This window comes from Pelodiscus sinensis, chromosome 18 (assembly GCF_049634645.1).
Source record: "Pelodiscus sinensis isolate JC-2024 chromosome 18, ASM4963464v1, whole genome shotgun sequence".
In the NCBI taxonomy this organism is placed as follows: Eukaryota; Metazoa; Chordata; order Testudines; family Trionychidae; genus Pelodiscus; species Pelodiscus sinensis.
In genome coordinates, this window is record NC_134728.1 from 3,010,779 (window position 1) to 3,034,496 (window position 23,718).

The following is a 23,718-nucleotide window of genomic DNA, read 5'->3' on the forward strand; positions in this document are numbered from 1 at the left end:
GTTGCGTCGGGCTCCTCTCTGGGGCTCACTAGTCGGTGAACGACGCAGGCCCGGAGCGGAGACAGGGGCGAGGGAGGACCCTGGGCGGTGGCTGGCGCTAAACATCTGGCTCCCTCGGCTGGCGCGCTTGGCTGAGCAGGGGCCGGGCATGGGGCGGGGTGAGCGAGGCAGTCCGTGCGGGGAGGGGCGGGGGGCGGGGTCCTATAGGTCCGAGACCTCCCCGGAGTAGGCGGCCGGGTCCTCCTCCGACCGCGTCGTCACCTTGAACTGGCGCCGCAGGAAGCCCCCGTAGCGCTTCTGATTGTCCCACTTGAGCTTGGGGCGGATCCGGCGCAGGAAGCCCCCGTAGCGCTTGTGCAGGTCTTCCAGCTCCGGGCCCTCCGCGCCGGGGGCCCGCTCCGAGCTCCGCTTGGGATACTTGCGGAGGAAGCCTCCGTAGCGCTTCCTCGCGTCCCGCGGCTCGCCGTCCTCGGGATCCTCCCCGGTCTCCAGCGCCGGGTAGTCCTCCGCGGCCGCCCGCTCGCCCGGCAGGCGGGGGAAGCCGGCGTCCTTCTTGGCCGCGCCGCCTTTGCCCAGGGCGCTCTCCCGCAGGAGCGAGACCAGCCGGTTCTTGTCCAGCTTCTTCATGAAGCCGCCGTAGCGTTTGGCCAGGCCGCCGGGGAGGGGGCTCCCCTCTGGCTCTGCCGGCGCCTCAGCCTCCAGCGGGGACAGGCCCGGGCCCTCCGCCGCCGGAGCGTGGTAGCACCTCTCCCACTCCACGCGGGACGGCAGGGCGCCCTGGCACTCCAGGGAACAGATCTGCAACACACCAAGGGAGCGGAGCCTTGACACCGGCCGGCCCCGCCCGGCCTCCAGCGCCCCTCTAGAGGGAGAAATCCCCGGCCCCGCCCGGCCTCCAGCGCCCCCCTAGAGGGAGAAATCCCCGCCCCCGCCCGGCCTCCAGCGCCCCTCTAGAGGGAGAAAACCCCGCCCCCGCCCGGCCTCCAGCGCCCCTCTAGAGGGAGAAATCCCCGGCCCCGCCCGGCCTCCAGCGCCCCCCTAGAGGGAGAAATCCCCGGCCTCCAGCGCCCCTCTAGAGGGAGAAATCCCCGGCCCCGCCCGGCCTCCAGCGCCCCTCTAGAGGGAGAAATCCCCGGCCCCGCCCGGCCTCCAGCGCCCCCCTAGAGGGAGAAATCCCCGGCCCCGCCCGGCCTTCAGGGCACCCCTAGAGGGAGAAATCCCCGGCCCCGCCCGGCCTCCAGCGCCCCCCTAGAGGGAGAAATCCCCGGCCCCGCCCGGCCTCCAGCGCCCCTCTAGAGGGAGAAATCCCCGGCCCCGCCCGGCCTTCAGGGCACCCCTAGAGAGCGGAATCTCCGGCCCCGCCCGGCCTCCAGCGCCCCTCTACAGGGCGGAATCTCCGGCCCCGCCCGGCCTCCAGCGCCCCCCTAGAGGGAGAAATCCCCGGCCCCGCCCGGCCTCCAGCGCCCCCCTAGAGGGCGGAATCTCCGGCCCCGCCCGGCCTCCAGCGCCCCTCTACAGGGCGGAGTCTCCGGGGATCCCCTTCCAGCCCTGGCAGGGGGTCTAGCTCTTGGCGTCCCATAACTGCCTCACTGTAAGGGCCTGCGTCCCACCCCCGTGCAGAGGGGAGCGTAGCTCTCTGGTCCCCCAGAAGCAGCTTCTTCCCCACCTCTAACACCCAGGGCGGGGACACGCTGGGCAAGATCGTCCGAGATTCAAAGGCGCCCCAGACCGCACGGCCCCGATTCTGCCGGGTCCGAGCAGACCGGTCGCTGTGCACTGGCGTACATGGGACCCACCACGTGTAGGGCCCTGAAACTGGCCCCGGGGGGTTGGTCTCCGCTCTCTGCTAGAGCTCTCAGACCCCAGAGCAGTTGCTCTCTGGACCCAGCCTCCCCCGCCGAGCCGGATTTCAGCAGCCCGGCCCCCGCCCCGTGCAAGGCAAGAAGAACTGGGTGCACCGTGACCCGCGCACCGCCCATGGCAGCTGCACCCCCACACCAGGCACAAACGCAGAGGCCCACGTCTGGAAAATCTGGGTCTGTGCAGCAAGCGTGTCCCCCGGCCTGGCAATGGGCTGAAGTAAGAGCCAGCCTGGCTACAGCGCTTGTGTGTTCTGGGCTCCGAACTGCGCCTGGGGCGGGACCGGCACTCACCAGCGGATTGATGCGCTGCTCCAGATCCTGGCTCTGCAGGGCACACGTGGCGCACTGGGCTGCGCAGTCTGCAGCGGCCGAATGAGCCAGGCTCAGGCAAAGGGCCAGCACCAGAACCTGCCACTCCATCCTGCCCCGCGGGCACTGCCTGGGGGGAGAGAGAAACCGCAAGAGACCAATGATCCTTCTGCAGCAGCTGCAAATCATACTCACGCCGCCAGGGGGCGCCCTCCGGGGAGCCAACTCAGCACCTGGCCACGCCCACCTCCCCTGTGTGTGGGAGCTCTACCCTGCACCGTTATTTTGAGAGAGCCAGCCTTATTTCGAAATAACAATAGGAGTGTGGACACAGCCATTCCCTTATTTCAAAATCATTTCAAAATAAGAGCTGGCTTATTCCAAAATCTGTAAACCTCATTCTATGAGGAATAACCCCTCTTCCAAAATAGCTGTTTCAAAATGAGGCGTGTGTAGATGCTCCACTGCTGCTATTTCGAAATAGCCCCTCACCAGGGCCATTCTAAGTTATTCCTCCCCAGTGCCTCCTAGGGCTCTAAATCGAGATAGCACATCTACATTAGGGGAGCCTGCCTGGGACTAATTTTGAGGCTTCCCTGCAGTGTAGACGTGCTATTTTGGAATAAGCTCTTTTGGAATAACTGTTCTGGAATAGCTTATTTCGAAATAGTGCAGTGTAGACGTACAGAGATCCTAGCGTCACTTCTAGAGCAAAACGCAGTGGGGCAAATGCCCCTGCAGGGCAGGTGATAGTCCCGAGAGAGGCCATTGTGCCGATGTCACACTTAACCAACAGCGCCCATGTGCAGGTGACCCCAATGCGGTGGCCTGTGCCACTCGGCGAGATTGTGTCTTGCCCAAGGCCACCACAGCCATCTGCAGCAGAGCTGGCATCTTTGAACCCCGATCTCTGGAATCCCTGCCCCGGACCTGGTCTGGGAGGCTGTCCTTCCCTGCAGCCTGTCCCAGAGACACCCTCCAGCCGATTGTGCGAGAGTGGGGAGAGCTGTGCTCCCTGCAGCTTGTGCTCATCCCATTCACATCAGACACACCACCATGCCCAGGCCTTGGCTGCCGCTGGCCAGCAGCAGCACCAGAGAAATTTCCTCTGGAGGCTGTTTGAGCTGCTTTAGGGATTGCAGGGGCGTGAGCAGCACCATCGGGGTTCACTTTGAGTGTTAGGGATACGTCTACACTGCATGGCTATGATGGGATACCAGAGCTATCCCAAAATAGCTACCCCGTGTCTACAGGGTATGTCTATACTGCAAGTTTATTTCAGAAAAAGCCATTCCGGAAAATATTTTCTACACTGTGGGGAAACCTCAAAATTAGTCCAAGGCAGGTTCCCCTAATGTAGACGTGCTACCTCGATTTAGAGCCCCAGGAAGCACTGATGAGGGATAACTTTAGAATGGCCCTGGGCAGGAGCTATTTCAACATAGCAGCAGTGGGGCATCCGCACACCCCATCTTCCAAAAGAGGTTTTTGGGGGTTTTTTTGGAAGAGGCATTATTCCTCATGGAATGAGGTTTGCCAACATTGGGGGAAGCCATCCGTTATTTTGACTTTCTTTTGAAATAATGCAATTGCAGTGTGCACGCTAGTATTGTTTTTCCAGAATAACAGCCATTATTCTGGGAAAACGGTGCAGCGGAGACACACAGGTGCACTTCTTCGCCATCACAGTAAATCTTGTTGCAGGAGGGATAAGGAATGGCTAGAAATAGTGTGTTATTTTGAAATTTGGTGCTGTGTAGACATTTCAAATTTCAAAATAGTTTCAAAATAAGATACACAATTTGCGTAGTGCAAATTGTGTGTCTTATTTTGAGTTTAGGGTGCTGTGTAGATGCACTGATGCACCATGCAGCATTGCAAAATATGTCTGCGTGAAATAGGCAGGAATAAACACTCCCAGCACTCCTGCGCAGCCACACCCCCACAATGACATGCGCACACACACACACACACACATACACACACATTGCCCACCTATCTAGCTCAGAAGCTCTTCCCTTTCACCCAGCTGCCAGCTTTGGCACGGGCCCACCACACCCCTTAGCCCAGAATCTCAGCCCCCATCCTGCACATCTCCACAGATGTCAATAGAGCGATCGCTTTATCTACTGCCTCCAGGTCCCGTCTCTTTGCCCCAATAGATGTTAGGAAGCCCTAGCAGGATTGGGTCAGCTTCTGCCCCATCTCTCAATGTTCCTGGCGTCTCAGGGACCAGTTCGAACGTGCCTCGGGACAGCGCATCTCTCATAAGCGGGACCTTTCTCATCACATCTCTGATGGAAGCCGCGGGCCTCGCTCTCCCAGGCGCTGCTCAGTAACCTGCCCCTGCCGGTGCGTGCGGGAGAGCGGTTTGAACCCATTTATCCCGACGCCTTTTCTGTATCCTTGGAAAAAGAGTCTTTGTTTTTAACCAGCAGCTGCAAGGGTTTCTGGGCTGCATTGTTCTCGCTGCACTACCGGGGGGCTTGGAGGGTGAATCACTGTGTCTCCTACGTGGCCTTGGAAAAGAAAGGCAATGAAATCCACAGCCGCGATGCATCACAGGAGAGCAGGGGGAGGGGGGAATTCAAGGTCTTTGTGTTCTGGCAGTACCTTTCCAACGCCCGCCTCCGCCTTTCCCACTTGGTGAATATATCCCCTCTGCTTGGGCCTGGATCCTGCGGGAAGGGGGCGAAGGGGTGGGGAGGGGCTTGGGAAACCAGGCTCTGAACCTAACCTACCTCCAAGTCGCATGTTGGATTCCTCATCCATCCGATGAGGGCCCATGTGAAGCACTGGCCAACAGCAGCAGCCATATCAGTTGGAGAGTGCCACCCCAGAAATGCCCCTACCTGCCTGGTGATGCCCCTCGTCCTCACCACAAGTGTCCTCTCTCTCTCTCTCTCTCTCTCTCTCTCTCAGAAAAAGATATGCAAATTATGAACCGTAATTTCCATTTCCATATTTCCATTTTCTGACAATTGGTCTATCTACACTGGGCCAAATGTCGGGGGGGGGGGAAGCTTCTTTCGGAACATCCCTTCTTCCTCATAGAACGAGGTTTACAAGGATGCCAAAAAAAACACATCTGCTTTTCCAATTTTTTTTTTAAAGCAGATGCGTTCCTTGGACACCGGTATCCCAGATAAACTCTGTAGTCTATGCAATCTCGACATACCTACAGAATGCTGCGTCCCACCAAACACCTTCCTTCCCCAGCCCCCCGACGTGCATTCAAAGCCCTTACACCCAGTAGGGACAGAGGAAGTGACAACTAGACAGGGCCGAAGTCAGCATGGACTTCCTACGAGTTTGCAGCAGCTGCCCCAGAGGAGCAGGGAGTTTGATGAGACACCTGGGTCCTGCCTAGATTCCTCGGCTACGCGAAGAATGGACAAGGGATGGAGCGAAGGTTCCTGCTCCCACCGCACCTCACCAAGGAGGAAAATAACAGAAGAGGCGCTTTATTTTCCAGCCACCTGAGAGGCAGAGGACGTGCAACAACTCCGCTTTGAGCTGGAATATGCTGTTTAACCCATGCTGCCTACAACCCCCAGCCAGTGTGAGATCACCTGCACTATCCCCACAGCCCTCCACCACATGATCCCTACATGTCCTGGGCTAAGTCATTTTTTGCAGAGTTTAGAAGAACAGCAGGTCAGAAGCCCAAGATACGTCTACACAGCAACATTCTTTCAAAATAACTAGCATTCTTTTGAAATGACTTACTCCGTGTCTACACAGCCGGCTGTTATTTCGCAATAATGTCAACATAGGGTGTGTCTAAACTACACCCCTTTGTCGGCAGAGGGATGTAAATTAGACACAACGAAAGTGCAAATGAAGCCAGGATTTAAATATCCCGCGCTTCATTTGCATAATGGCAGCTGCCGCTTTTTTTCGAAATGGGGCTTTTCAAGAAAAGCCCAGCAGTTTAGATGGGGCATTTTTGACAGAAATGCCCTGTTTAGAAAGATCCTGTACTCCTCAAAAAATGAGGGCATTTAAATCCCGGCTTCATTTGCAATTTCGATACATCTAATTTACATCCCTCTGCTGACAGAGCGGGGTAGTTTAGATGTACCCATAGGCTATGTCTACACTGGCGCAATCTTGCACCAGAGATATGCAAATGAGGCTAAGGGTGGAATATTGCCGATCCTCATTTGCATATCTAATGAGCTGCCATTTTTGCAGAAGAGGCTCTTGCACCAGAAGGAGCTGTCTACACTGCCCCTTCTTGCGCAAGGAAAACCCTCTTGCGCAATGCTGCTACGCTGATTATTTTCAGGAATAACAGGATTGTGTAAGAGGGTTTTTCTTGCGCAAGAAGGGGCAGTGTAGACAGCTCCTTCTGGCACAAGAGCCTCTTCCGCAAAAATGGCAGCTCATTAGATATGCAAATGAGGCTTGGCGATATTCCATGCTTAGCCTCATTTGCATATCTCTGGCACAAGATCACACCAGTGTAGACAGCCATATCGTCCAGCTGAAAGACTTCTTACTCCGATCCCTGTAACCTTCATGGTAGGAGGAGTAAGGGAGGTCGGAGGGAGAGTGCTCTGTTTCGAAATAAGCAATTGAGGTAGCTCAATTTGCAGAGTTTATTTCGAGTTAAGCCCTGCTGTGTACATGCACCCAACTCCCAACGCTGGAACCTTCCTTCCCTCGGTCATTATTTAAGGACCCATGGGAGTTGGGAGCCTAAGTTCCATTGACTTGAAACAGGAGTTAGGCGCTTTTGGAAATGTTGTCCGGTGGACCTGGCGTGTAAGTTTAGTTGTCTCCCGCACAGGAGACCCAGCCACCGGTTGTGAGCACATGATAAGAGTGTCCTGTTACCTTCGTGGCCCCTTTTGCCTCCAGACAGTGGCGTAACCCAGTAGCAGCCCTTCTGGGATTACTGCAGGCGCTCGCACTCCCAGTCAGTAGCTGTTAATGCACCCTAATTGGCACTCATGAAGAAATTATGTTAATGTTCCAATTATTAAGTCAGGCTCCGCTTTAATGTCATTTGAATGATCAGCATTATCGTATGCCAAACGATCTGCATTAATAGATCACCCGATTCACCAGCCGCAACGCTGTTTCCAGGACGCTCGGTAAATGAGTGGCTGAATAAGGACAATGCTTTGCACTCGTGTAGCGCCCTTCAGCTGCGGATGTCGACGCACTCGAAACGCCAAGAAACCTCCCACCTGGACTGCGACAGGCGTCATCGCCGCTTTGAAGGTGGGTAATACGAGGCACAGAGAGTGTGGTTTGCTTAGGGTCACAAAGCACCCAAGAGTCCCTGTCCCCAGGCTCCTGCTCAAACCACTAAGTCATTCTCCCTTCATTAAGAGTGCTAGCTACCAAATGGCCTCTCTGCTAGTCCCGCAAAGCGCAGTGGCCAGAGAGAACTCTGCAGAAGCCAAGCTTGGTGCAAAGCTGGGACAAGGAAGCCGGGTCCGGTATGAAAACCAAACGGATTGTTAATTGTGCGATGTAACGTGCTCTCCCTCTGGAAAACTGAAATGCGGGTGCTCTTGGCTCCGCAAGGGAAGGGAAGCAACAAAGAGAGGGGGCCGGCCTGGAAATGGTGAAAAGGATGGAGGCGAGGAAGTGAACGAAAAGAGGGAGAAAAAGACAAATCCGCCATTTGGCAATCACAGCTCCGTGTTCAGCTCCTCACCCCAGGGCCGAGCATGAGAACAAAAGAGCCACTGGGTCGGATCAACGGTCCAGCTAACCCAGTGTCCTGTCTGCTGACAGTGGCCAATTCCAGATGCCCAAAGGGAGGGAACACAACAACTAATCCTCACGTGATCCCTCTCCTGTCATCCGGTTCCAGACAAACAGAGGCTAGGGTCACCATTCCTGATGGACCTGACCTCCATGAATCTATCTAGCTCTTTCTTGAATGCTGTTAAAGTCCTGGTCTTCACAACATCCTCTGGCAAGGAGTTCCACAGGTTGACTGTGCTCTACATGAAGAAAAAACTTCCTTTTGTTTGTGTTAAACCTGCTGCCTATTAATTTCATTTAGTTCTTATAGGCCCTTAGGGCCACAAGGCCCCCCAGGCACCTGCCTAGCAGGATCCTATGCCTGGCATGGCGCAGAAGACCGAGGAAGGTTTTGCACAGAGAACAAAGGCAGCAACGTGCCTGTTTCCTAGCCACGACAAGGCCTGTGGCCGAGGGGAGAGAGAGAGGGATCTCCATGGGGCTTTGGCAGCTGGGCCTGACGCAGGATGACGGGCTTTTGGCTGGCTTAGCCGCCCAGCGCGGAGCGGAGCATCTGTAAGCAGGGCCGGGCCTTTGGGCTGGCCGAGCCTCGGGACTGAACGCCCCGCGGCCCACCCAGACCGGGGTCGCTCCGTTCCACGCGGCTTGATCCGAATCCTGATTTGACCAAGTCAGTTCCCCCCCCGCCTCCCCCCGCTTCCTTCTGCTCGGACACGTGGGTCCCGGCGCTGCCTCTCCCTTCACCCCAGCCAGTCCAAAGGGCTAAGTTCACACCAGGCGCGGCCAGACGCCTCTTGGCTTCGGAGACGCGTCACGGGTGAGGACCCAGCCTGGGGGCCGGGAGTCCGCATCCCTTCGTCTGAGCCAGCGCCGACCCCGCCGTGGATCTGAGTCTGGAGCCCAGGAACGGGCGCGGATCTGTCCCTGCGCGGCTGGCGCTCAGCTCCCGCGATTGATTTCCACCGAGAATATCGATTCCTACGCGCATGATGTAAAGCCCCTTGCAAAGCGCTCGAGCGGTGATTTAAGTGTCTGGCGCGCTGGCCTTGGCTCGCAGGGAGGAGATGAGAAAAGCAGAAGCCGCTGCGGCAGGTGGGAGGCCGGGCCCGCTGGCGAATATGGAGCCCACGGGCGTTTCGAAGCCGACGTGCCAAATTGCAGCCGCGCTGGGCAGAGGGGGACGCTTTGCCCGGTGGTACCCTAGCGGCTCGGGCACAAAGGGAGGACGGGGACGGGGGGTTTCATGACACCCCGCTGGGGGCCTGCTGCGGTCCCCGGACATCAGGCAGCCCGAGACCCCCTCCCCGAGATTCGGGAGCAGGGCTCCACCCCGGGCTTAGCTGCTCAGCCGGAGAAGTGAGCGATGAAACCAGAGCAGCGGGGAAGGGGGGGGGGGACAGGTTGACCCTCTGCCCGCAGCGCCTTAGAATTCAGTTACCCGCGCCCCGTGTTCTTCCCCGCTGGCTCCCGATGGAAAGTGGATTGTTTGTAAAGTTCTCCCCTGCCGCCGGTTGGAGAATCACCCCCGGGGACAGAGTCTTTCACCGCTGAGCCGAGTGGGGAGCAAATATGGGCGGCGGGGACCTGTTGGGTGGGCAGGCGGCGCGGCCCAGCGGGACCAAGGATCAAACGTGCGGACGAGCTGCAGAGAACAGCTCGTACTGTGCGCGCCTGCCGGGGTAGGGGCAGCGCGCCCGCCCGGTTCCGCAGCTCCGACCCGGCGCTCTTACCTCGGCTCCCCTGTGCGCAGCCCGGGTGCGCCAGGGGCTCCTCTCCGGAAGATCGATCGTTTTAGACGCGTTTTAGGAGACTGGGAACATTTCGAGCCGCGTTTCGCCTCCCCCTCGCTCGCCCCCATGGCCTCTTTCGGAACCAGGTGGAAATGCGCGTTCGCTCTGCCCGCTCACCAGCCCTTTGGAAGCAAAACTGCGCAATTCCACGGGACCGCTCCATTCCTCGCAACTTCCAGCCCCGCCACCTCCGAGTTGGGAGCTCTTGCTGCGGGACACGGGTCTTTTCATCAGGGGATTATTCTTTTCAAGGCGCTACCCTTCCCCTCCACATCAGCTCTCTAGCTTAGTTTGCGAGGGCATTGGCTTCGGCTGAAGTAATTCTGTCCCCTCTGGAAAGACGCGTTACCCAGCTAGCCCGGCTCGGTAGCAGGCAGCTCTAGGGACGAAAAAAAGATCGGGGGACAAGCAGCCTCATCTGCAGGTCTTTACATAATTTAGCAGCTGGTAAGAGGCACTTGGCACTAGGAACCATCAGACCAGGGGGTTTTAAACTAATCAAGAGCCGTTTTAATGACAGAGTCGCTAGCCAAGCTGCAGCCTGTGAATCATTATTAGAAGCTGAAAGGCGAGGAAAGGGAAAGCTAACCTGAAAGCAAAGAATAAACTCCAAAAAGTGCTGGATTCAGGAACATGCATCACAGAGAGAGAGAGAGAGAGAGAGAGAGAGAGAGAGCTGGCACACAGACAGAGAGAGCTGGTACACACACACACACAGCTGGTGCATACACACACACACATAGAGCTGGTGCACACACACACACACACACAGAGAGAGAGAGAGAGAGCTGGCCCGTGCACGCACACACACACACACACACACACACACGTGTCTAACCTGTGAGTTCCTCCCAGTACCTGGAGAGCTCCCCACCTGTGGCAGAGTTTGGGTGGAAAGTTTATTCTGGGAGCCGCAGACTCCTGTGGCAAGTTGAGGGTCTCCGCAGATTCTGTCCACCAGCTCTCCTGGGCTCTAGATGAATCTGGCCATCAGTGAGGGTGGGGTGGATGGAAATTGCTCCCTCCTCTCAGTTGTCGCTTTTCAGCTCGGTCAGCCCCGACTCTGGGAAAGCCGACGGTACTGAGGACGGCCGAGCTCTGCAAGTCTCCCCTTTGGAATGGCAGCTCCACGCTTTCTACCCCCTCTTTTTATTGACACGGAGCCTCCTCCTGTCATCGAGCCCCAGCTCAGCACAGGCTCTCCGGAGCCAATCGGGGGAGAGGGAAGCTCTGAATAATCAGTCACACAGACGCCTTGACGCCTCCCTGAGTCGGGCTCCCCACGATCCGCAGGCCCTTTGACCAGTAACACCTCAAAACCGACAAAAGGCACCTGCTCCAGGCAGGAGTGTGCCAAAGGGAGTGGTGTGTACACACACACACACACACACACACACACACACACTGCTGGGCTGTGGCACCACCAGACAGAGGCTGCGCCAGACACAAAGACAAGCCCTTCCATGGCAGCCTGGAACTTTCCGGGGAGAAGGCTGGAGCCAGTCAGACTGTGCTCGGAGGCTGTCGGGGGGCTGTCGCACTTCACCTCAGGCAGCGGATTCACATCCAGTCTGGACTGGCAGTCCCCTTAAAGCCACCCTGGTGTGAGACGACCTGGGTGGGTCTCAGCCCAGCTTCCAGGGGACAGAGGAAACTCACTGTGAACACAGCTGGCAAAGACGCCCAGAACTGATCTGCCCTCCCTACCCACCCCCACAAATGGCCCCTGCGGATGAGGGGGCGGCCATCTTGGCAGGAGGCAGCCCGGGGAGAAGGTGCTGCCAGCGCCCTGCGTGGCCCTTGTCCGTGGCTCGATAGTGGAATTCAGGCTCCAGGCCTGTGGATCGCTCAGCAGCTCAATTCAAACGTCACCCAGGCCGAGTGCAAACCCAGGAAGCTGCCACCTGCCCTCACCTGTTCTCCAAACGCCAGGCAGCCTTCGGCGGCTGATGGGCAACGTCCCGGAGACGGCGTCAAGCTCCTGGGGCGATGGGAGAGACAAGAGAGCAGGCACAGGGACGTGGACTCTGGGGAGAGGCCTGACTCAACGCACTGGACGTGTCTTCCCCAGTAGATTCCGATTCCTGCCCACCCCGTCCCCACCCCACTCCCACCACCCAGCCCCTTCCTGTGGTGGAGACATTTGTCACAATGCCAGGAGGCCTCAAAAGACCCTCCCCAGAACTTACATCTGCCGGGGGCGGTACTCGGACACCGACCGTCTCCAGCCTTCGTCTCCAAAAAGACCCAGAGGGGAACCAGCCAGGGCCGAGTGTGCCTGAGGCAAAGGGACTCCGCAGCCGTAGGGGCGCTTCTCGGTGGCTTCAGCTCTCGCCTCCCTCCCGGCTTTGTGCATGCAGCGGTCCCTTACCTTGACCTTCCGAGGCGGTGTACGGAACAAGCCTCTTCACTTGTTCTAAAGCGCCCACCTGCGCTCGCCATTGAAACGCAGGGCTTTATTCAGAGCCAGGGGCTGGCCTACCACACACTCCACCTCCCCTTCCCCGGCACATCCAGCTAGTGAGAGTTACCTTGGAAAACAGACAAAGCGATGAGAATACCGCGAACACTGCGGGGAAGGGGAGGTGGCCGGACCGGGGGAGGAGGGCAGAAACGTGCCCAGATTCTATTCCCAGCCCTGATACTGATTCACTAGGCCCCAGGCTGGCGTCAGGGCATTGTTCAATGTACACCCGTCCTCCAGGCGGGCGCACAAGCTACGATTGGCGTGTACAAGCCTTGACTTGCACACAGGCATCGGGGCAAGGGTCCCTCTAATCTTTTCCACCCATGTGCAGATTTTTTTCCATCCATGTGCGGAATACATTGTTATGTGCACCAAGGCATGTGTGAAGGTGCACCACCAGGGGAAACAAACTGCCTAGCTGTGGACACTGCTCATCAGCTGTGCGGCCTTTGAATCTCTCCTGTGCACAGATTACAGAGAACACTGAGCAGGGGTTAAGCTTGAGAAGATCAGCCTGGCCTAAAGTACATTGTGCAATATCCGGGCCTGCGGGCAAGTCACCCAAACCTTCTGGGCCTCTGTTTTCCCATCTGTAAAATGGGTATTCAATGTATCTGAGAGGGGCCATTCACCATGTAAGAGCATCAGGTGAAAGAAGCTACACAAGGAGCATTTCTTTATCATTAGATCTCCTTAGTGCCATGCTTCATCTCAAGCAGCAAATGGAGCCACAAAAAACAGGCTGAAGTTACAGCTCATCAGTCGTGCCTGGTGTGACGCAGTGCGGGTACCTTGCTGGTTGCTAGGCTTGGGCTGTGGGTGACCCCCACTGGCTGCTGTCTGTACCACGGCCCAGCCGAGTAGCTGATGGGTCAGGCAGGTAACCTGTGTGACGTAGTGGGGGGGCTGCCTGCTGGGTGACCCGGGGCCCCTTGCACTGGGATGGGAGATTCTCACTGACTCTCCCAAAGGGGGATTAACCCAGACACCCAGGCGCAGCCTCCCAGGAAGAGACAAAGGGAGGAAGGCGGAGACCAGCACCTGGCTGGGGGGCAAGGCTGGAGAGAGTTTGAGTTTCTGTCTGGGAAGCAGGGGAGAAGGAGCTAGGGAGGGGGCTGGGATTTAGGGGGCCAGCCACCCCCCATCTCAAGGGGGGGGCACTGAGGCCTCCTAGGCCCAGTTCCTGTAACCAGATTACATCTGTGCTGTGCTGTATCCTGGAGAAGCAATAAACTCCCTCTGTTCTACTGGCTGGTGGAGTCTGTTCATGCCATCACGGGGGTGCAGGAGTCGTGGGAACCCCGACGCGACGTCACACCTGGGCATTGTCCTTTACCTCTTCCTGATAAGTGTTGCGGGGGAGGGGGGCGGGGAAGGGGAACCTCCTGGAAATCTACTCACCATCTTGTTCTCTCTTTCTTCCCAGCAAATCTCCAATGAAAGAAACCAGGAGGGACCACAGAGCAGGAGACACCCCACTCGGGTGATGCTCCAGAGGCTGCAAATCAACATCCTCTTCGTCCCAGCACAGACACCTGGGTCCAAGCAGGAAAAGTCCCCCCGCACCCAAGTAAAGCTTAAAGCTTAAAAACGGGAGCGGTTCTGACATGGGGCTGCACATGCTGCCTTCCAAATAGCAGCGCTAACCCGGGATCTGAAGAATGTACTATTTTTACCACCTCTCTCTCTCCAGAGGGTCGTTTCCCAGCAACCCTCCTTTCCCTTTCGCTTGAAAATTGGCTTGCTGGATACCTGAAGTGCCTTCCTGTGAACAAGGAGTTGGATTGGAAGAGCAGGTAAATCTTAGTTCTCTTTAAAAGCCTCAGGAGGGCACTTGGCGGGGTGGAGAGGGGCCCATGAGATTTCAGAAACATTCCGCTTTTAGCAAAAGGAGTGGAACTGCCCATCCTTTCAAAGAGCTTCTTATCGGGACATGCACAAAGCGAGGGTGATTTTGCCCCCAGTAAGTCAAGCCTTTTGCATATGCCAACTGCCGACGGGTATTTACAAGGGTGTTACAAGGAGGATCAAGGAAAATTGTTCTTCTTGGCCTCTGAGGACAGGACAAAAAGCAATGGGCTGAAATTGCAGCAAGGGAGGTTCAGGTTGGACATTAGGAAAAACTTCCTGCATGTCCGGGTGGTTAAACACTGGGATAAATTGCCTGGGGAGGTTGTGGAATCTCCAGCTCTGGAGATATTGAAGAGCAGGTTAAACAAACACCTGTCAAGGATGATCTAGATCATAGGTTCCCAAACTGGGGGTGTGTAAGGCAACCCAACCTCTCCCCCCCCCCCAAGAAAGAGCCCGGTGTTTTTTCAGCCCAAGTCAGTTCCTTTTTTTTTGCTCAACAAGTTTTGCTGCTATTTGGGGGTGGGGCATAAGGGTTTCTCAAAAATCAAAAAGGGGGCATGATGCCGAAAAGTTTGGGAACCACAGATCTAGATGGTGCTTGGTCCTGCTATGAGGTTAGGGGACTGGACTTGATCTCTCAAGGGCCCTTCCAGCCCTAGTGTTCTGTGATTCTATGATCTGTGCACAGAGGTCAGCTTGCTAGATGCACCACCACCCAATGGTTGAGTCCACGTGAGCTTTGCTCATGCAAACTTTGCAGGTGCTCAGCTGGCAGGCCCTCTGGAAATCCAGCCCCAATTCAGAGCCGGTGCCATGGAACATCTGTGCAATCGCTCTCCTGCCCAGAGATTCAGCAACGAGGCCCATGCACCACCTACGTTCTGCTGGACTCGGACTCGGGGCATAGGATCTTCTGCTGACCCTTCCCATGGGGATGAATTGTTACTTGGCACCGAATTCCAAGACTGTTCGGTGCAAGTCTTGTTATTCCAAAGGAGCCAAGGGGAAGGGGAAAGCTGGGGGACACCACCCTTCAAGATGGGATTCTCCTTTTGCATGCAGGGCCTTTGGCTCACCAGGCCAAGCGCGGTCCTGCAGGGGCAGCAGCAATTTGCACCTTTCCATAAGATGCTTCAAGTGGCAGCAGGCAAATGCCCTCACATGGATACTCTGGGAAAGGGGCAAGGAGTCCCGAGGGTATGGCAAAGCATTGAGTGTTTCCAAACACGGTCCTCAGAGATAGCTCAGGGGGGTTCATTTCTCCATGGGAAAGACCAGAGCCCGTCTCTGGCTACGGAGTTAGAAAGACGGATTCCCTCCCCTGCTCGAGGAGTCCTGCTTGCTGCTCACAGCTGACTGACTAACGTTAATAGACAGGAGATCTGCCTTGAGTCGGAATGCGACCGACAGGCTGGCACCATGGAGGCGCTCGTGGGGTGCCCCTACATGCCCCCTCCCTGCATCCTCTTCCCCTCCCCACCCACAAGCACCAGGCACCACTATCTTGACTCCTCCCATTCTTCTGCTTGGCTTTGCGCAGATGTTCTCAGGCACCAGTGTAGCAAAAAGCAGCAGCAAACTACAAACTCCCTGACTTTGTGGTCTGGCTGGTTAAGATCATAGTTATCCCCGGAGAGACTTAACCCTGCTGCTAGGCAGGAGGGGCGTGGTTCAAAGGCTACTGAGGGCAAGCCAAAGACTCACATTTTCAATGTACTCGATGGGTACGTCTACACAGCAGCGCCATTTCGGAGTAACGGGCGTTATTCCGGAATAACATCGCCCGTGTCTACACTACAAGCCGTTATTTCGACATTATGTCCAGCTGGAGGACGGCTTACTCCGACTCTTGTGACCCCCATTGTACGAGGAGTAAGGGCAGTCGGGGGTAGCGGTCTCTAACTCAGACTTCCTGCGGTGGAGACAGCGCCAAAAGCCGAAATAAGCTGTTTCGACTTCAGCTACGCAATTGACGTAGCTCAAGTTGCTCAAGTTGCGTAGCTTATTTCGGCTTTGGCCCTGCCGTGTAGACGTGCCCTGTGGGAATATAACTCCTGCTACCGAAACGTAGTCTCCGTATCTGGAAAGCTGTCATTTCTGGCAACTAATTCTCCCAGATTAAAACCTGGCCTCCAGGACATCAGCTGCTGGTTCCCCTGCACAGCTCGGGACATGAAATACAGAGCAGGTGAGGCCTGACTTGAAGCATAGGCCTGAACGCAGGCGTTTCGGAGGGAGGGGGGCTACAAAGGTGTGAATGCACCCCCCCCATGGTCATCCAAGTAAGCAGGGAAATCAACCCCAGCCTTCCTCCAGCCCACAAGCATGGGGGGGAGGCTCGGGCACCGCCATTCCTGCCTTCCCCTGGGTGGCCAGAGCATGCTTACTTGGGGGGTCACGGGGGGCTGTTCTTGCACCCTTCGCCCCCCCTTGCCTACGGGCCCAAAGCAGAACCTCACCCCAGCCTTCCACGTTGCACCAGCTGTCGTGCGAGCTGAAACGGCTGTCAGATACATTGTTACCTGACTGTAACGCACCACTTAATCAAACATCGATATGACATCTGTTGTGCCCACACAACCGTAAGTGCAAAAGCGAGAAGCCGGGGGGAGGGAGTTTTTTCTCCCAATCTGTCCCCTAACGCATGACACGTTCGAATGCACGCGGGCCGGGTGCAATTCACAAACCAGGACAAGAGGGAGAGAGGAGCCGCCTGCTCCCCATTAACGCGTCAGGGCCGCAAACGACGGGGCGGCTCAGAATTGACAGAGCGCCCTGGAGGGCAGGCGGAATCCAGCCCCCAAACGGGGGCACCCAAACGTCCTCCCGGCTGCTTTGCTTTGCACCCGTTTAGGTCCTCCACAGAGAGCCAGCTGTGGGAGGCCAAGTCCCAGGCTCGGGTTAGTCACCCAAAGATTAAAGTTGTTGGTAATGAGATTTCTTCATAAGCGTTCGTTTCCTTTGGCTAGAGGGGAAGGTTAAATTGCTTTTGTTCCTAGAGCAGATGGAGTTTATTATTACTCTCAATTCAGGCCTGTATGGGGAGGGGTGCAAAGGGTGTGAGCCCCCCCCATCCTTCATGGTCTGCTATGGGGCCGATTCTGGCCAGCCTGGGGAAGGCAGGGGAAGCACAAGGCCCCAGCCTCCCTCCCTGGTGCTCCGGGGGAAGGCTGAAGCTGATTCCCCTTTCCTCCCCAGGAGTGAGGCTGGGGGCAGGGCAGGGCTGCAGGGGCGGGGCAGGGCTGCAGGGGCGGGGCAGCCACCAGCCCCTCCCACAGCTGGCACACCCCCCTCCCAGAAATTCTTGCGTACGGGTCTGCAATTTATGCTCCAGGTTCTCTCTCTCCCTGTGTGCGTCTCCTCAACAGCCTCTGCTCTAGCTAGTGTTGAAATTCCTCCCGACTCACTTCCCCGGGTGCCCCTCCATCTCCCGCAGCCTGACTTCGTCTAACGCTGCCCGGTCACCGACCAGCTGGGGCCCACTCCGCTGCTCAGGCCAGGGAACAAATAGCTGCAGGGTCTTCAGCGGAGTCAGGGAAATGACAAAAATGAAAACCCACCCACCAGTGAGCGTAATTAATATTCATCTGTCTCTTCCTAATGGGAGACTGTCTCTGACTCACACTGACATTTCGCTGGGACAATGGTAATTAAGCACCTGGGTACGGGAGACAAATGTGCAGTAATAGAAAAGTTAAGTTTTCCTAACTAGCGCAGTTAAAAGCGGGTTGGGAGGGAGGAGGGATTCGCAAGAGTCGCAGGCTAGTGGAGAAGCAAGTGGGAGTTCAATACAGCTACTGTCACCCAGCGCCTCTTCGCCGTGGCCAGCCAGCAGCTCCTCCAAAAGCCCTGAGGTCTTGCCTAGAACCTTCCAAATATCCTTGAAAGAAATCGGCTCCTGGCTGAGTTTCCCCTTTGGGTGGCCAGATGGTTCCTCCAAGAACAGGAAGTGTCACCTTTGGTAAATCCTAAGGGATCACTGCGTGGCCATTAGGACAACAGGCCCCCACCACCAGCAGCCAATGGAGGTGGACACCGAGGCCCACGCAACACCAGGTGTAGCCCAACGTGAAGGGGCTGCTGCCTTACTTTGGAGGCAGCGTATTGAAGCACCAGTCTAATAGAACGAGCCGGTGCAATGCCTTCTGGGAAACAGGAGAGAGCGAGTCTGGGGAGAGCACTCAGAGCTGTTCTACTGTCGTGAGTTCACTTCAAATCCAGCAAAGTTCGAGGGGCTGCTTCCCAGATCTACCCAGATAGACGGAGGTTTATGAGCATTGTTACAGGCTAGGGACCGACTGGCTAAGAAGAAGCAGTTCTGCAGAAAAGGACCTGGGGATGAAGTGGATGAGAAGCTGGAGATGAGTCAACAGGGCGTCCTTGTAGCCAAGAAGGCTAATGGCATATTAGGCTGCATTACGAGGAGCATGGCCAGCAGATCCAGAGAAGTGATTATTCCCCTTTATTCAGCCCTGGTGAGGCCACATCTAGAGTATCGTATCAGAGAAGTAGCTGTGTTAGTCTGAATCTGCAAAAGCGGGACTCCTCGCCATCTGGAGTATTGCGTCCAGTTCTGGGCCCCCCACTGTAGAAAGGGTGTGGACACACTGGAGAGGGTCCAGCAGTGAGTGACCAAAATGATTCGGGGGCTGGAGCGCATGACCTATGAGGAGAGGCTGAGGGACTTGGGTCTGTTTAGTCTGCGGAAGAGAAGAGTGAGGGGGGGATTTGATAGCAGCCTGCAACATCCTGAAGGGAGGTTCCAGAGAGGATGGAGAGAGGCTGTTCTCAGTAGTGACAGGTGGCAGAACAAGGAGCAATGGTCTCAAGTTGTGGTGGGAGAGGTCTAGGTTGGATATTAGGAAAAACTCTTTCCCTAGGAGGGTGGAGAAGTGCTGGGCTGGGTTCCCTAGGGAGGGGGTGGAATCTCCACCCCTAGAGGTGTTTAAGTCTCGGCTTGACAAAGCCCTGGCTGGGTTGATCTAGTTGGGATTGGTCCTGCCTCGGGCAGGGGGCTGGACTTGATGACTCCTGAGGTCCCTTCCAGCTCTATGGTTCTATGAGGCTATCCTTAAACAAAGCAGGGATGGCATCGGAGCTGGGAAACGACTCAGTTCAGAGAGGCGCTTCTAGCCCCTCTGGCCCTCTCCCGCGACTGCATCTCATGGCTCCACAGTGTGCATGATGCTGGCTGTGGGCGATGGATATTTCCCCAGGCCGATGAAGCCCCCAGAACCAGCACTGACCCCCAGGCAGGCGCGGGTAACTTTCCGCCGCAAGCCCCCAGGCGATAGCCACCAGCATGCCCGACTGTGGAGCGATTCTGGGAAGAGTGGCCCGCGAAAGGGAGGTCTCTGCTGCGATCTGCAGGCAAGCCAAGAGGCACAGCTGGCTGGCAGGCCTGGCGACAGAACGTGGCGTCCTCAAGAGACCCGCTGCTTCCCAGAGGAACCGCAGGATGTACCGGAAACTTTGGAGACTGGGTGGCTCGCAGGCCTCGTTATGGGGATCTGGCATCTCTGGAGGGCCGGCTTTCTTCCCGTCCACACTGAGCCCGACCCAGAGTCGCTACCATCCAACCACCCATCACGCCGAATGGGAAATGAGTTGTCGTGGCCTCTGCCTAGTTCCTGTATCATTAAAAACACCCCAAAAAACTAAAGATGACAACTGGCCCTAATTGCTCTGTGGCTGGCAGCCTCAGCACACAGGCAGAAGGAGGCAGTAGGCTATGAGCAGTGATCTCCTCTCAACACACACGAGACTAAGGGGGCAATGGAAATACACAGCCCTTCAGAAGATCTTTCAATATTGGCTCAGGAAGAACAGAAGAACGGCCAGACTGAGTCAGACCAAAGGTCCATCCAGCCCTGTTTCCTGTCTGCCGACAGTGGCCCAGGCCAGGGGCCCCAAAGGGAGTGAACAGAACAGGGAATCCCTAGTGGTCCCGGCAATGTCACCCATTCCCTGGCCTGACAAATAGAGGCCAGGGGCACCGTTCCTACCCAAAAGGGAGCCTTGGCACCAAGCTCTCTGCTCTTTCACTTCACCAGGCCCCCGGCCTTCATCTCCGCCTTCCCCGCTTAGACAGGCAGTGCAGCAGGTCAGGGATTCATTTAAGCACCAGGATGGCAAAATGGCCCCGCCAAGAGGCAGAGAGCTGGCAAGGAAGGGGAGCAGCAGAGGGGAGAGAAAGGGAGGTTAAAGGACTCCGTGGGAAGCCCACGTCCAGCTTGGGAAGGAGGCGGAGGACTTTCTCCGGGGGGCTGGCTGCGAGCGGGCACGCTGTGCAGAGTGTAGGAAAGGATCGTGACAGCCAGCATGTGGGTTCCCCTGTCAGCTGCCTGACAGCGCCGCTGGCACTGGTCTCATGCCCGGTACCTCCCTGCTGGTGTCCACTCCTAGGGCAGGAGAAATAAGGGCTGTAGAACAAGGAGCGCGTGAAGAGACGTCTGGATCAGTCTCCAAGTTGGGGCAGTGCCGGTGTCACACCGGAGAAGAGCCAGAGCCGCTTCCCGGGAGGATGGAGGGGGGGGGGTCATTCCTAGGGTCGGACGAGGGCACAGTGGGGCGGTACCCAACCTGGGAAAGGAATCCACAGAGCTCCTGCCGTGCGGCTGCCACAGGAGAGCCGAGCAGCCACATCTAGGCCTGCTGGGATGGAGCTCGAGCAATGGAGAACCAAGGTGCCCCTCCGGGTCGCATCAGCCAAGGAGGCGCCACGCTGAGGAGTCAGGCGTTTGGAGAGGTCTGGTGGCCCCGGAGGTTTGGTGGAATCCGAAACGCAGCGCAACACCCGTTCAGTGTCCATTGTCTAGCGAGGGGGTCTGCTCGGAGAGGGACAGCACCGGGGCTGGTTTTCAAGCAAAGCTGCCCTGCATCGGTGGAACGAAACATCCCCAAAGCCTGGGGCCCCTCCATCCCGTGCCTCTCCCAGCCCCATTCCAGCAGCTCCTGGCCAAATTGCTCCTTTCTCAGCGGGCCTGTTGCCCCGGCTCCTCGAGGTGCCTTTCTGGAGCAACCAGGCAACCCTCTTCCCCTGGAAGAAGGGAACGGATCTGTCTGGCGGCGAGGGGAGAGGCTGGAGAAACTGGGCTGGTTTGGGATCCCACCAGCCAGATTTTCCATTGTACAGTGAAACCCAGCGACTCACTGGACCAGCTCACAAGCTAGCCAGGTGAGAGACTCCTGCTTTATAGGCTGCCTCCGCCCCAGCACTGGTCATAGAATCACAGACACTAGAACTGGAAGGGTCAAGTCCAGCCCCCTGCCCTCCCGGCAGGGCCAAGCACTGTCTAGTCGCAGCTGATCAGACTTTGCTGGCTCAGAATATTCCAGTTACTACACGGCCAGGGCAGGTCTTAGTATCCCGGGAACCCCCCGGCCACCCCAGCGTGCTAGTGCTGGGGATAGGGAGCCAAGCCCCCATGGCATTGTGGAACAGGCCAGCAGGGGGAGCTGCGTGCTGCGGCTTTTCGAATGGCTCTGCGCAGAATGAAGTGGCCTCTTTCCTGGCCCCCCCCCACCTTCCCCACTGCAGCGACCATCCCTTGGGCCGGGCTGAGCTGAGCTGGGGCTAGGAGCCTCCCAGCCCTCGTGGGCCTGAAGCCACAAAGTTACCCCGTCGGCACCGACGCTTGAGACAAAGAAAACAACCGCGGCTGCAGCTCGGCTCTGCAAACCGGCTCCTTGCGGGAGCTGCCACTGAACAGTAGGCAGGTGCCCACCGGTCCAGGCTTGTGGGCTTGAGCAGGAAGGGAGACCGCTGGGGTGCAGGTTCGAGGCCATTCCACAGCAGGGAGCTACATTCTCTAGTAAACGCTGCTCCGCTGCAATACAAGTATCTAAACGGGTGTTACAAGGAGGAGGGAGGAAAATCGTTCTCCTTGGCCTCCGAGGACAGGACAAGAAGCAATGGGCTTAAACTGCAGCCAGGGAGGTTTAGGTTGGACATTAGGAAAAACTTCCTGCCTGTCAGGGTGGTTAAAGCCTGGAATAAATTGCCTGGGGGGGGGTTGTGGAATCTCCATCACTGGAGATATTGAAGAGCAGGTTGGACACACACCTGGCAGGGATGATCTAGACGGTGCTCGGTCCTGCCGAGAGGGCAGGGGAGCGGACTGGATGACCTCTCGAGGGCCCTGCCCGTCCTAGGGTTCTATGATTGTAATTCTGTTGCGCTGATGAGCAGGAAGGAGCTGCTGCTCAGGTTTGAAAAGCAATTGCTAAAGGACTCTGTTGACTTCAGTCCTGCTGCATTCTGCACATTCCCAGACAAGACCTGTGCAAAGTAGCTGGTTCCCCCCCCCCCCCCCCCCGCTGTCCCTGAGCAGATGCAACCTGCGGCCCTAGGACAGAAGGTGTGGGGCTGGTTTAGACAGGGAGAGGTGGAAGAGGGAGGACAGCGGTAAAGGATGGGAGGGAACCTCCTTCCGTGGGCTTCAGCAGCCAGCGATTCCCCGCACTCTACAGGTGGGCACCCATGGGCGACTGGTGCCTGTGGAGGGAGGGGGTGCAAGGAGGGCCACCGAGGACAGAGAGGGGGTGTGAGGAGGCACCCACCCTATTTAGCAAGTAAGATTTTGGTGGGGGCAAAAGGGGACAGCGCCTCCGAGTGCTACCACGAGTGGCCCGTGGACGCACCCCTGGATTTGCCACACTGGTCATGGCACGGAGCCGCAGGGTGCACAAATCTTCCTTCCAGACCACCTGTTTGGGGCAGCGGCTGGGGAACATGCTTCTGCCTCACCAGTGTGGCCTGAGCCTGCCCTGGCTTTTGCCAAGTGCTTGGAGGTCCTCCGAGGAATGAGGCTGGCACTGGGGGGTGCATATCTTATGGCCACAGCCAGGGTTCTGCACCCGTTGGACCAGACAGAACAAAGACAGGCCCTGCCCCAACTTGCTTGCGACTTCAGCATGTGGTGAGAGGCAACGGGGGGAGAAAACCCAAGTGAGTGAGTTCCTGGGAGCACAGGCAGCTCCAGGGACTGACGGGGAGACACGGAGCATCAGCATCACCGTGTCCGAGACAGTCCAAGCCAATGGAGACAACTGGCATCTCTCCTCTCTTGGCAGGGCTAAGGTGCGTGGATGGGTTTGTAGCCACTCGCCCTCTTGCTGCCCATGTGGTAGCTGCCTGGTAGCCAAGCCAATCCAGCCACCTTGCCCAGATCCTCAATGGTATTTCAGCACCTAGTTCTCATTGAGAATCAATGGGAGCGAGGCACCTAAGCACGTTTGAGGAGCGGGCCCAAGTTCTGACACACACCCGGAGCTGCCCGGAGCTGCCACCTCTCCCTTGGGGCGCTGAGCAGCTGAAGGAACAGGCTGCATCGCTCGTGCCCTCTGAAAAACGGATCGAAAGCCTCTGATGTCAGTCAAAAGACTTCGTGGGCAGCGGGTCCAGGCCCAGTTGGGGAAGCACCAACCCCGCTCCTTCTGCCCGAGGCCCCCCCCTTTAACTACCCCTCTCCCGCTCCCTATGGCACCAAGGCCCGCCCAACCCCAGCCTGATCCTTCCTGCCCACCTGGAGGGCTGGGGTTGCCATACCGTGGCCCCAGTCCTGCCCAGGCATCTGCAGAGCTGGGCTGCCCCAGCGGCCGGGGCAGTTTGGGGAAGGCAACGCCCTCCCTTGCCTGCATTACCCACCGCCCATGAACGACTCCCATCGAATCTGATGAACACACGGGACGGGAGGAGAGTTGGTTC

At 57.3% G+C, this 23,718-nt stretch overlaps 1 protein-coding gene and 1 long non-coding RNA gene across 3 annotated transcripts in view; one reads left to right on the plus strand and one right to left on the minus strand.

Annotated features, from left to right (window-relative positions):
* Nucleotides 1-10,727, minus strand: PDYN (prodynorphin). 2 transcript variants are annotated; one of them, XM_014578249.3, is made up of 3 exons: nt 10,563-10,727; nt 2,154-2,301; nt 1-798 (listed from the first exon to the last, which is right to left on the minus strand). In XM_014578249.3, the coding sequence occupies exons 2-3, from the start codon at nt 2,280-2,282 to the stop codon at nt 202-204; spliced, it is 726 nt and encodes a 241-aa protein (XP_014433735.2). In that variant the 5' UTR covers nt 2,283-2,301; nt 10,563-10,727; the 3' UTR covers nt 1-201. The 2 variants fall into 2 exon arrangements, with proteins under 2 accessions (XP_014433735.2, XP_014433733.2); XM_014578247.3 differs by lacking the exon at nt 10,563-10,727 and adding an exon at nt 9,629-10,328 and having other exon boundaries at nt 2-798.
* Nucleotides 8,683-23,718, plus strand: part of LOC142818828 (uncharacterized) — a 19,852-nt gene continuing 4,816 nt past the window's right edge. Inside the window, exons 1-2 of the long non-coding RNA XR_012896467.1 lie at nt 8,683-8,990; nt 13,582-13,951. This is a non-coding gene — a long non-coding RNA (uncharacterized LOC142818828). The remainder of the gene's footprint in view (nt 8,991-13,581; nt 13,952-23,718) is intronic.

Excerpts from the sequence above, each read along its gene's own strand:
- PDYN (XM_014578247.3), bottom strand. The coding sequence starts at position 9,756 with ATGGGGGCGAGCGAGGGGGAGGCGAAACGCGGCTCGAAATGTTCCCAG. Across the intron at positions 2,302-9,628 it reads CTGCGCACAGGGGAGCCGAG|GCAGTGCCCGCGGGGCAGGA; the intron begins GTAAGAGCGCCG and ends CTCTCCCCCCAG. Across the intron at positions 799-2,153 it reads AGCAGCGCATCAATCCGCTG|ATCTGTTCCCTGGAGTGCCA; the intron begins GTGAGTGCCGGT and ends GGTGTGTTGCAG.